General features: G+C 44.6%; 1 protein-coding gene across 1 annotated transcript in view; it reads right to left on the bottom strand.

Annotated features, from left to right (window-relative positions):
• Positions 1-542: 542 nt before the first annotated feature.
• The window catches only part of ints1 (integrator complex subunit 1), a 76060-nt gene continuing 63630 nt past the window's right edge, over positions 543-12972 (bottom strand). The window contains exons 40-48 of the mRNA XM_061905278.1: positions 11505-11638; positions 11231-11423; positions 11032-11156; positions 5673-5782; positions 5484-5597; positions 5334-5404; positions 3379-3470; positions 997-1106; positions 543-871 (exon numbers count right to left, since the gene is read on the bottom strand). Of these exons, the coding sequence (XP_061761262.1) occupies positions 759-871; positions 997-1106; positions 3379-3470; positions 5334-5404; positions 5484-5597; positions 5673-5782; positions 11032-11156; positions 11231-11423; positions 11505-11638 (1062 nt within the window). The 3' untranslated portion in view covers positions 543-758. The remainder of the gene's footprint in view (positions 872-996; positions 1107-3378; positions 3471-5333; positions 5405-5483; positions 5598-5672; positions 5783-11031; positions 11157-11230; positions 11424-11504; positions 11639-12972) is intronic.

Genomic DNA, 12972 nt, shown 5'->3' with positions numbered 1-12972 from the left:
GTGCGGGCTTGCCTTAGCCTCACTGAGGATCCCCGACCTCTTCCTTACGTTCCACGTAACACAACACCCAGTGGCAGCCTGAAAAAAAACGGACCTTTGCTTTGCAAATGATTGAACAATTACCGACACGGTCAATTTGTCCCCAATGGGGAGGTGCACTTTCTTCCTTTCGGCCCCGCATGCCGGCATTGTCGGGAGTTGGCTCTTGACGCTCCATCAGGAGGCTTTCAGACGAAGTCGGCGGCGCGGCGCTAAACGAGACACACTTTCATGGCAAAATGGTTTCCATCGCGGCATGTTCATCGCGCCTTTTAATCTGTCTGCCACACGCCCGGCGAGGAGCGGGCCGCCACGCAGCGTGACAGCTGCTCGCCGCTTTTGTCTGCGACGAATTGAAAGGCGCCCGCTTAGCATCGTTTTTATCTTCTTACATGGAGTTAGTAATTGGGTTTGGTAGCCGCTAGGATGTTTTATTTACAATTTCAACTCATTTTCGCTCAATGAGCGGCTGCATAAAATTTGTTTCACTACTCACTCAAAGGCAGATTTTGCCCCTTCTTTTATTCAGCAGGCTGTGAGTCATAGATGGTTTTTCAGTGACAGGAAAACATTGCGGCTTACAGACAAAGGAATGAGTGGCCTTGAAGTCTCCAATTAAAATGTTTTTTGATTGAATTCCATAAAATGCATGCCATGGCCAAGGACTAATTTCGTATTTGGTAAAGTAAAAATGCAATGTGGTTAGACTACAAAAGAATCTAAATTGCTTCCATGTGAAGGACCTTCATGGACTCTGAGATCATAGAACTGGTGTCGATTTGTCCGTAGACGCCCACTAAAAACGCCTTGTGGAGTAAGATGTCTGCGTGTTCTGGGGAAGGAAGGAGAACAAAAAAAAAAAAGAAAACAACTCACACGGGTGAACGTTTGGAAGCGTATGAGGTCATCCCGTGGAGAAAGACGCAAATCGTGGCAGCGTGGGACACGTCCTCTTACCTTGACATAGCAGCACGTATTCTGGAAGATTCCTCAAGGCCGTCTGCACCACGTCAAAGTCCCCGCTGCCCATGCAGTACATGAACGTTGGCAGGAAGTCGTTGGCCAGGCTGCGGAGCAGAAACGTTTCACTTTTGTTGACACTTTTATGACTGTCAGAAAACTGTCTACAGCAGGGGTCAGCAACCTTTTTGAAAGCAAGACCTGCTTTTGTTGCTAGCGGGGTGTATAAAATAGTCAGGAAGTATTACGGATACAAAGGATTCTGGTTATTTGTTGCGTTGCGTTTATGTTGTGTTACTGTGGGGATGTTCTCCCGAAATGTGTTTGTCAATCTTGTTTGGTGTGGCTTCACAGTGTGGTGCATATTACTAAGAGTGTTAAAATTGTTTATATCACAACCAGTAGTGTACTCTGTGTCACCCAGTATGCCTTGCAGTCGTGTGCGTGTCGCTACGGAAGCCACACAACATGATGCTGGACTGACAAACAAATCGTACATGTTGTAGAAGGCGACAGAGCCAACGGCTTCATAGCACGCCCTAATACTTGTTATCTGGGTGACTGCCCGGCAGTCATTCTAGAGAATATTAGCGTCTCCTATTGTTTTCTTCGCTTTGTGACCCGGGTCTTAAATGGCTCTTTGAACGGCAAAGGATACCGATCCCAGAACCATGTATATCAAATATTTCCGGATGGTTCAACCGCCACCCGCCCGAATCTAATTCAAATCTATTTTTTCGTCATGTCAACCGCCCGACTCCGCGCATCTCTAATATGCATACAAATCTGTTTTCTTTTGTATCATTTTGTTTAATGAATGAAGTAACGTTTATGACAACCTTCTTCCAAAACACAATATAAAATGTGAGGTATAACAGGATAACGCATACATGTATCATTTGTTTTCGAAATGGTTACAAAAAAGTGAGACCCCAAACATTTACTGTGGGATCCCATTTTTATAACTTTTGAAAATTCCTAGCGCCAACACTGATGGATTACACATATATATAGCAAGATGTGTATTTATTTATTTTTTTACCAATGTTTCACTTAAGTGATGTAAGCTAAATTAATGAATGAGAGGTTACCTTGTCACTGTAGGGTGTGTGTGTGTGTGTGTGTGTGTGTATGCGGTGTGAATATGAGTAGCCATTGTACGTGTTTGCGCGTATGTGGGTCTTTTTGTGCTCACAGCAAGACTGGATGTGGAATTTTAATTCCATTGGTGATGGGTATTCTTAATTGTATTACTTTTACACATTTTGGGAGAGCACCTCATTTTGTGTTTATTGTCCAATGACCATAAAGATTCATCCATCTATCCATTTTCTACCGCTTATTCCCTATGGGGTCGCGGGGGGCGCTGGCGCCTATCTTAGCTACAATCCGGCGGAAGGCAGTGTACACCCTGGACAAGTCGCCACCTCATTGCATAGCTCAAACAAAACAGAGGTCTTTACATAGTCTGAACAACGGAATAGTGTGCTTCCACTTCCATGCGTCATGAGTCAGACAAAACATCCATCTATTTTCTACCGCTTATTCCCTTTAGAGTGGCGGGGGGCGCTGGCGCCTATCTCAGCTACAATCCGGCGGAAAGCAGCGTACACCCTGGACAAGTCGCCACCTCATCGCAGAGCTCAAACAAAACAGAGGTCTTTACATAGTCTGAACAACAGAATAGTGTGCTTCCACTTCCATGCGTCATGAGTCAGACAAACCATCCATCCATTTCTACCGCTTATTCCCTCTGGGGTCGCGGGGTGCGCTGGCGCCTATCTCAGCTACAATCCGGCGGAAAGCAGCGTACACCCTGGACAAGTCGCCACCTCATCGGAGAGCTCAAACGAAACAGAGGTCTTTACATAGTCTGAACAACAGAATAGTGTGCTTCCACTTCCATGCGTCATGAGTCAGACAAACCATCCATCCATTTCTACCGCTTATTCCCTCTGGGGTCGCGGGGTGCGCTGGCGCCTATCTCAGCTACAATCGGGCGGAAGGCAGAGTACACCCTGGACAAGTCGCCACCTCATCACAGAGCTCAAACAAAACAGAGGTCTTTACATAGTCTGAACAACAGAATAGTGTGCTTCCACTTCCATGCGTCATGAGTCAGACAAACCATCCATCCATTTCTACCGCTTATTCCCTCTGGGGTCGCGGGGTGCGCTGGCGCCTATCTCAGCTACAATCGGGCGGAAGGCAGAGTACACCCTGGACAAGTCGCCACCTCATCGCAGGGCCAACACAGATAGACGGACAACATTCACACACTAGGGCCAATTTAGTTTTGCCAATCAACCTATCAATCAAGATTTTTTACGGCATTTCCCCCACTCTCGGTATACAAAATTTGGTGGAAGCATACATTACCAGGGATTATTCTGGATGCAGCGCAGCGCCAGGTTGAAAGCGATATTCCGACAGAGTTCCTCTGAGGACGTCATGAGTCTCTGCAGGTCGTTCTGTTAAAAAAAACCAAAAAAAAAACATGAAACTGCACACAGAGAATTTAAAATATATATTTTTTTTATTCCTGGCCAATTAAACAATAAAAATCATATTTATTCTCAATCTGATTATGTGTTTACTACAGTTTCTTCAAAAAATACGATTCCTACCCAAATCGCGATTGTAAATCAATTTATTATTATTGAGAACTGATTTAAAAAAACAACCTTTTTTATTCTTTTTTAAATGTTTCTTTTTCATTTCAACAATCAGTTTTTGAAATAAAAAAAAACAAAACTATTATTATAACTCTTCCGGGACGCTACAATATACACCCCCGCTACCCACCCCCCCTCCTAACCCCGCCCACCTCAACTTTTTCATGCTCTCTCAGAGAGAGCATGTCCCAAATTCCAAGCTGCTGTTTTGAGGCATGTTAAAAAAATATAATGCACTTTGTGACTTCAATAATAAATATGGCAGTGCCATGTTGGCATCTTTTTTTCCATAACTTGAGTTGATTTATTTTGGAAAACCTTGTTACACTGTTTAATGCATCCAGCGGGGCATCACAACATAATTAAGCATAATAATAATTAGGGACGCACCGATTAATCGGTAACCGAATATGGCAAAAAAAGCCACATTCGGCCTTCGGTGGAATGAGTTAAGAACAAGGCCGAATAGTGGCGTGTGACGCAATTTTTTGAGGGGTGACGCAATCAACCAACGTGCAGTATTAAATTTAAATTGTTTTATACATAGTTAGTTTCCTTTTTTTCATTCTGAAGCTGAAGTACTGTTATTGACAAATCTGTTCTGGCCTGGGATATGTTGTGTACCTGTATAAGTGTATGAGGTTACAAGCACACACTTATTGAGATTTAGTGGGGCCTCTGTTTACATTATTAGCCTGTTGTGTAGGCTACCTGTATAAGTGTATGAGGTTACAAGCACACACTTAATCGAGATTTACTTGAGCCTTCTGTTTACATTATTAGCATATCTACTGTGGCTAAGCAGACTTTTGCCAAAAGGACAATAATTCATTTGTTGTGGGTTTACCCACTTAAATGCACTTTATTTTTTTTTGGAATGCATGTTTTGGTTGAAGGCCTAATAGAAATGAAAAACTTTGTGCTTTTTTGGAAAAGCAAAGACTACTTGAATATTAAAAAAATGTCAATATTCAATAAAAAATTACTTTATTTGGAAAACATGTCTAAATATTTATTCTAGGCTATTTATGCAATATAAAAAAGTTGTGAAAAACTGCATTTATTATTCGGTATTTGGTATCCGGCCTTCGGCCAAGAGCTCAAATTTTATTCGGTTTCGGCTTCGGCCACAAATGTTCATTTCGGTGCATCCCTAATAATAGTAAAGTGTTAATTCCACGACTGTCTATATCGGTATCGGGTGATATCAGCAAAAAAGCCATTATCGGACATCCATCCATCCATTTTCTATTGCTTGTTCCCTTTTGTGGTCGCGGGGGGCGCTGGCGCCTATCTCAGCTACAATCGGGCGGAAGGCGGGGTACACCCTGGACAAGTCGCCACCTCATCGCAGGGCCAACACAGATAGACAGACAACATTCACACACTAGGGCCAATTTAGTGTTGCCAATCAACCTATCCCCAGGTGCATGTCTTTGGAAGTGGGAGGAAGCCGGAGTACCCGGAGGGAACCCACGCATTCACGGGGAGAACATGCAAACTCCACACAGAAAGATCCCGAGCCTGGGATTGAACCCAGGACTGCAGGACCTTCGTATTGTGAGGCGGACGCACTAACCCCTCTTCCACCGTGAAGCCTATTATCCGACATCTCTACTTTATTCCCCTCTCTTCTGTTCTATTTGCTTAGTGACTCACGATGAAGTACTGGATGATCTCCGGGCTCCTCCTCGACTTCTCATCCACCTCTGTCAACACTTCCAACACGTCTGCGGAGGAAGAAAAAGCAAGACGCCGCATGAGTCAGTCCGTCGTTCCGCTGCCAAAAACTGGCCGATTCAGCCTCACCCTCCACCGCCTCCCCCCTCGACATCTTCTTCAGATATTTTGTCATGTCAGCACCGCTGAGAGGAACCGACGCGGAGATGTTGACCAGAGGGAGGGAACCGGCCGCCATCTCATCTGGGGGACGATGAATAATGAAAATTGTAATCTGGGAATTGCTGTGGAAATGGACGTTGGGATGTGGACGCTGACCGTCTCTGTCGTCTGCAGTGAGCTCTGAGGAGGAACTCCGTACAGGGAGAGTGAGTCCAGCCAGGAGAGACTTCAGCTGTACCAAGTCTGGATTCTCAGCGCTCATGGTCCTGCAACAGGAAGTTACACAAGAAACACATTGAAATCCATCCATCCATTTTTTGGGGTCGCGGGGGGAGTTGCACTGCAAAAACTGGAATCTAAGTAAGATTAAATATCTCAAATAAGGGTGATACTGGCTTATTTTCTGTCTGATAAGATAATTCTTCTCAGTAAACAGATTTTATGTTAGTGTTTTACTTGCTTTAAAGGCCTACTGAAAGCCACTACTACCGACCACGCAGTCTGATAGTTTATATATCAAAAATGAAATATTAACATTGCAACACATGCCAATACGGCCTTTTTAGTTTACTAAATTGCAATTTTAAATTTTGCGCGAAGTATCCTGATGACGCGTGACGTCACGAATTGTAGCGGACATAATTACACAGTATTCTGGACATCTGTGTCGCTGAATCTTTTGCAATTTGTTCAATTAATAATGGAGACGTCAAACAAGAAAGATGTAAGTGGGAAGCGGTGTATTGCGGCCGCCTTTAGCAACACAAACACAGCTGGTGTTTCCTTGTTTACATTCCCTAAAGATGACAGTGAAGCTTTACTATGGAACAGAGCGGTGATTAAATATTTCAAATAAGGGTGATACTGGCTTATTTTCTGTCTGATAAGATAATTCTTCTCAGTAAACAGATTTTATGTTAGTGTTTTACTTGCTTTAAAGACCTACTGAAAGCCACTACTAGCGACCACGCAGTCTGATAGTTTATATATCAATGATGAAATATTAACATTGCAACACATGAAAATACGGCCTTTTAAGTTTACTAAATTGCAATTTTTAATTTAGCGCGAAGTATCCTGATGACACGTGACGTCACGGATTGTAGCGGACATGTTGTTCCAGCCCAGATCCGAGCTATTAGTCGTCTGCTTTAATCGCATAATTACACAGTATTCTGGACATCTGTGTCGCTGAATCTTTTGCAATTTGTTCAATGAATAATGGAGACGTCAAAGAAGAAAGATGTAGGTGGGAAGCGGTGTATTGCAGCTGCCTTTAGCAACACAAACACAGCCGGTGTTTCCTTGTTCACATTCCCGAAAAATGACGGTGAAGCTTTACTATGGAACAGAGCGGTCAAGCGAACATGGTTCCCCTACCACATGTCAACCGGCAGGTTTCGGTGATAAAATTGTGGTAATACGTCGGCTCTTACAGTAGACATGAGCGGATAGCTTGCGTCGTTCCTCGTGCACCTGTCAAAGAGGCAGCTCCGGACTCTCTTGCCTTCTCCGACCGGCAGCCCCCGAACGTGGGATGCTTCCACCGTGGAGGAGGGGGAAAAAAAGCTCAGCCCGGCCCAAACGGCTGCCTTCACTTCGCCTCGTCGAGAAACGTGGCTTCCCTCAGAGACACTGGCGGTCACCACACCCGTGGCCACACCCCCTCCGACTTTCAGGTACCATATAATCTCATTAAAACACTAGTAACACAATAAACCGATAAGGGATTTTCCAGAATTATCCAAGTAAATGTGTCTAATAACATCTGAATCGCTCCCACTGCAGTCTTTCCCCCCCCTTTTTTTCTAGTCACTCACTCTAACTTTCCTCATCCACGAATCTTTCATCCTCGCTCAAATTAATGGGGAAATCGTATCTTTCTCGGTCCGAATCTCTCTCGCTGCTGGTGGCCATGATTGTAAACAATGTGAGGAGCTCCACAACCCGTGACGTCACGCGCACATCGTCTGCTACTTCCTGTACAGGCAAGGCTTTTTCAGTAGCAACATTTATCGTCGATGTTCTCTACTAAATCCTTTCAGCAAAAATATGGCAATATCGCGAAATTATCAAGTATGACACATAGAATGGACCTGCTATCCCCGTTTAAATAAGAAAATGTCATTTCATAGGCCTTTAAGGGTTTTGGTCCTAAATGATCTCAGTAAGATATTACAGCTTGTTTCTGACATTTTATGAACTATATTGAGTAAAAACATGCTTGAAACTATTTTTGTCCAAGTGTCCAAAACACACCCAGTAATGGTGCACAGGAAGGCGGGGAAGAAGAGGGGAAAAGGTGGCCAAAATAGTCAAAAGTCCCAATTGTGTCCAAAATAACTCCCGGGTTCCAGTCCCACGAGGCTAGTCGCCGGCCGCATAAGTCCCGGGATGCGAAAAATGTCCAAAACGCATCCACGGGAAGTGGGGGAGAAAAGTGAGGAAAGTCGGCAAAAGTCCCCAAAAATTTTCAAAATACCTACCCAGGTTCGAGTCCCACCCAAGTTCAAGTTTGAGTTCGAGTGCCACAAGTCTTAAGACTTGTGGGACTCGAACCTGGGTAGGTATTTTGAACATTTTTGGGACTTTTGCTGACTTTTCCAACTTTCATCCCCCCCTCCCTATGGGACTCGGCTGGGTGTGTTATGGACATTTCGGGCATCCCGGGACTTGCACGGCCATACATAGGATTTTATGTTAGAGTGTTTTACTTGTTTTAAGGGTTTTGGTCCTAAGTGATTTCAGTAAAATATTACAGCTTGTTGCTGAGATTTTATGACCTATATTGAGTAAAAACATGCTTGAAACATTTTTTGTCCAAGTGTCCAAAACACACCCAGCAATGGTGCACAGGAAGGCGGGGAAGAAGAGGGGAAAAGGCGGCCAAAATGGTCAAAAGCTCCAATTGTGTCCAAAATACCTCCCCAAGTTCCAGTCCCACGAGTCTAGCCGCCGGCCGCATAAGTCCCGGGTTGCGAAAAATGTCCAAAACGCACCCACGGGAAGTGGGGGAGAAAAGTGAGGAAAGTCGGCAAAAGTCCCCAAAAATGTTCAAAATACCTACCCAGGTTCGAGTCCCACCCAAGTTCAAGTTTGAGTGCCACAAGTCTTAAGACTTGTGGGACTCGAACCTGGGTAGGTATTTTGAACATTTTTGGGACTTTTGCTGACTTTTCCAACCTTCACCCCCCCTGTGGGACTCGGCTGGGTGTGTTATGGACATTTCGGGCATCCCGGGATTTGCACGGCCATACATAGGATTTTATGTTAGAGTGTTTTACTTGTTTTAAGGGTTTTGGTCCTAAAGGATTTCAGTAAGACATTACAGCTTGTTGCTGCGATTTTAAGACCTATATTGAGTAAAAACATGCCTGAAACTATTTTTGTCCAAGTGTCCAAACCACACCCAGCAATGGTGCACAGGAAGGCGGGGAAGAAGAGGGGAAAAGGCGGCCAAAATGGTCAAAAGTCCCAATTGTGTCCAAAATACCTCCCCGGGTTCCAGTCCCACGATTCTAGCCGCCGGCAGCATAAGTCCCGGGATGCGAAAAATGTCCAAAACGCACCCACGGGAAATGGGGGAGAAAGGTCGGCAAAAGTCCCCAAAAATGGTTCGAGTCCCACCTAGGTTCGAGTCCCACCCAAGTTCAAGTTTGAGTTTGAGTGCCACAAACTCAAACTTGGGTCTTAAGACTTGTGGCACTCGAACCCGGGTGTGATTTTGGAACATTTTACCGACTTTTCTCACTTGGCTTCCCGTGGGACTTTGCTGGGTGCGTTTTGGACACCTTGAGCATCCCGGCCGGGCGGCGGAACTTGTGGGACTCGAACCTGGGTAGGTATTTTGAAAATTTTTGGGACTTTTGCTGACTTTTCCAACTTTCATCCCCCTCTCCCTATGGGACTCGGCTGGGTGTGTTATGGACATTTCGGGCATCCCGGGACTTGCACGACCATACATAGGATTTTATATTAGAGTGTTTTACTTGTTTTAAGGGTTTTGGTCCTAAATGATTTCAGTAAGACATTACAGCTTGTCGCTGCGATTTTATGACCTATATTGAATAAAAGATGCTTGGAACTAGAATATCAAGTGTTGCAAAAGTGTGTCATTAACACTCGCAAGTTTAAAACTACTTTTTTAAAGTAATCATTTCTTATTTCAAGCATGCAAAAAAAAAAATCATGAATTTGACACAATTGTGTCTCATAATTAAAACAGATGACAGCCAAATGGACTTTGCTGTTTTATTTTCAATTAAATAATAGAAAATACATACTCGTATAGTAGTACACTTGTTATTAGTGAGAATATACTTATTTTAAGGTATTTTGGGGTCCATTGAGGTTAGCTAATTTTACTTGTTTTGGAAAGTCTATACAAACCAAATTTTCTTGTTCTATTGGCAGATAATTTTGCAAATTTTCGTACTTTTTTTTCTTGTTTTTGAACACTAACTTTTTGCAGTGTGGAGCCTATCTCAGCAGCATTCGGGCGGAAGGCGGCGTACACCCTGGACAAGTCGCCACCTCATCACAGGGCCAACACAGATAGACAGACAACATTCACACACTAGGGCAGGGGTCGGGAACCTTTTTGGCTGAGAGAGCCAAAAAGCCAAATATTTTGAAATATATTTCCGTAAGAGCCATAAATTATTTTTTTTAACACTGAACACAACTAAACACGTGCATTTTTAAGTAAGACCAACATTTCTAGAGTATAATAGGTCTCTTATTCTTTGTAATAACATTGTTATTCTGAAGCTAACTGTGGAGGGGGCCGTGGCCTGCGGGCCTGCAGCGACAGGTGCACAGATGGCCCACTTGGGCCTTGTTATCGAATCACCTGTCACTCTGTTATAAGCAGCAGCCAGGAGGAGAGACTGGGTTGGGGCTGGAAATACAATTGCTGGAAAACAACTGAGAGATTTATTGAAAAATAAAACAATATTGTAACCCTGAAACAGGCTCTCATGTCGGTGCTTGGGGGTCTGAAGAACCCCCAGGAGGGCAAGCCCCACACTAACCAATAATAAATAAATAACTTCTTACCATTGACGCAACTTCTTGAACCGGTGCGGTAGAAAACGGATGGACGGATTAAAAATGCATGAGAATAATTGATATTTTGAACATTATTTTTAACACTGTGATTACAAGTGGAATTATTCATTACTTATCGTGTTAAGCAACGTCAGCTCAGATTTATCCGAGAGCCAGATGCAGTCATCAAAAGAGCCACAGGTTCCCTACCCCTGCACTAGGTCCAATTTGGTGTTGCCAATCAACCTATCCCCAGGTGCATGTTTTTGGAGGTGGGAGGAAGCCGTAGGGAACCCACGCAGTCACGGGGAGAACATGCAAACTCCACACAGAAAGATCCCGAGCCCGGGATTGAACTCAGGGCTCCTCAGGGCCTCCGTATTGTGAGGCACATGCACTAACCCCTGTCCCACCGTGCTGCCTCACACTGATATCATTGCATCATTTCTATCATGAGGTGACTTACTGCAGTATGTCCGAGTGAGTCTGCAGATACGGGATGGCGGCTGCTGCATCATGGGTAATGTACTTTTGCGTAAACTGGAGGAATTTATTGATGATGATTAAGGGGGAACGACTCCTTTGAAAGTACTGTAATCAGAAAGAAGACTATTAAAAAAAAATAAAAAAATAAATCAGCCCTTGTTTTTTGCCTGCCACCTTACCTTGAGGACCTTCATGAAGGACAAGAGGCAGTCTTGAAGCGCCCTCTGGTGGTCGGCGTGGAACACCAGGGGCTGCAGCAGCTCCAGGATGGCGAGGACGTTGCTGAAGAACGTCATGTGGTTGTGCTGCCGGAACTCGCGCAGGTTGAGGTGAATCCGACCGTGAAGGAGGCCTGCGATCATGGGCAGGTGCCTGGAAACAGGGCGAGGAAAGCAGAGTCAGCGGGAATTGGACACGGATGAGTAAATGAAGAACGCAGGTGGGTCTTGTCACCTGAGCAAGAGGACGGGATGCGATACGGCCAGCTTCCGACATGCAAGGTTGGCGTCGGAAACGCGGTCCTCTGCTGACTTTGAGTCTCCGACATCAGCGAGTAGCGTGACTAGTCGGTGCACCAGGACGTCAAGCTGGTGAAATACAAAAACACCATTTCAGAATAAAACATGAATGTACTCCTTATAAAAAGCATGTTAGATATTTCTCAAAACAAACTTACATTTTTGTCTTCTTTAAATACTAAATGTGATATTACTAGAGATGTCCGATATTGTCCAACTCTTAATTACCGATTCCGATATCAACCGAGACCGATATATACAGACGTGGAATTAACACATAATTAAAATATAAAAGATGTTTTCTGTTATTTCACCTTTTTTTGTTAAGTAAATACCTCCACATGTGTTCATTCATAGTTTTGATGCTTTCAGTGACAATCTACAATGTAAATGGTCATGAAAATTAAATTGGGACGGCGTGGCGCAGTGGCCGTGCGCAACCCGAGGGTCCCTGGTTCAATCCCCACCTAGTACCAGCCTCGTCACGTTCGTTGTCCATCCATCCATTTTCTACCGCTTATTCCCTTTTGGGGTCGCGGGGGGCGCTGGCGCCTATCTCAGCTACAATTGGGCGGAAGTCAGGGTAAACCCTGGACAAGTCGCCACCTCATCGCAGGGACAACATTCACACTCACATTCACACACTAGGGCCAATTTAGTGTTGCCAATCAACCTATCCCCAGGTGCATGTCTTTGGAAGTGGGAGGAAGCCGGAGTACCCGGAGGGAACCCACGCATTCACGGGGGAGAACATGCAAACTCCACACAGAAAGATCCCGAGCCTGGATTTGAACCCAGGACTGCAGGAACTTTGTATTGTGAGGCAGACGCAGTAACCCCTCTGCCACCGTGAAGCCCCACGTCCGTTGTGTCCTGAGCAAGACACTTCACCCTTGCTCCTGATGGGTGCTGGTTAGCGCCTTGCATGGCAGCTCCCTCCATCAGTGTGTGAATGGTTAAATGTGGAAGTAGTGTCAAAGCGCTTCGAGTACCTTGAAGGTAGAAAAGCGCTATACAAGTACAACCCATTTATCGTTTATTTATGTAAATTATACAATTTGATATCAAGAAGGTTACGGTCTTGAAAAGTAGGCAAATATTGGTAAAAAAATAAATAAAATAACTGTGCATCCCTAATTTCATGGTGAAGTTTAATTACAGTTAGGCCTACTCAGTGGCCTAGTGGTTAGAGTGTCCACCCTGAGATTGGTAGGCTGTGAAATGATAAGAAATGGGACCCATTACCTCCCAGCTTGGCACTCAACATCAAGGGTTGGAATTGGGGGCCGCCGCTGCTGCCCACTGCTCCCCTCATAGCAGTGAACAAGGGGACCGGTCAAATGCAGAGGATAAATTTCACCACACCGAGTGTGTGTGTGACAATCAATGGTACTTAACTGGTA

This window comes from Nerophis ophidion, linkage group LG07 (assembly GCF_033978795.1).
Source record: "Nerophis ophidion isolate RoL-2023_Sa linkage group LG07, RoL_Noph_v1.0, whole genome shotgun sequence".
Lineage (NCBI taxonomy): Eukaryota > Metazoa > Chordata > Actinopteri > Syngnathiformes > Syngnathidae > Nerophis > Nerophis ophidion.
The sequence above is the reverse complement of the archived record's forward strand: the minus strand, read 5'-3'. Positions and strand labels throughout refer to the sequence as shown.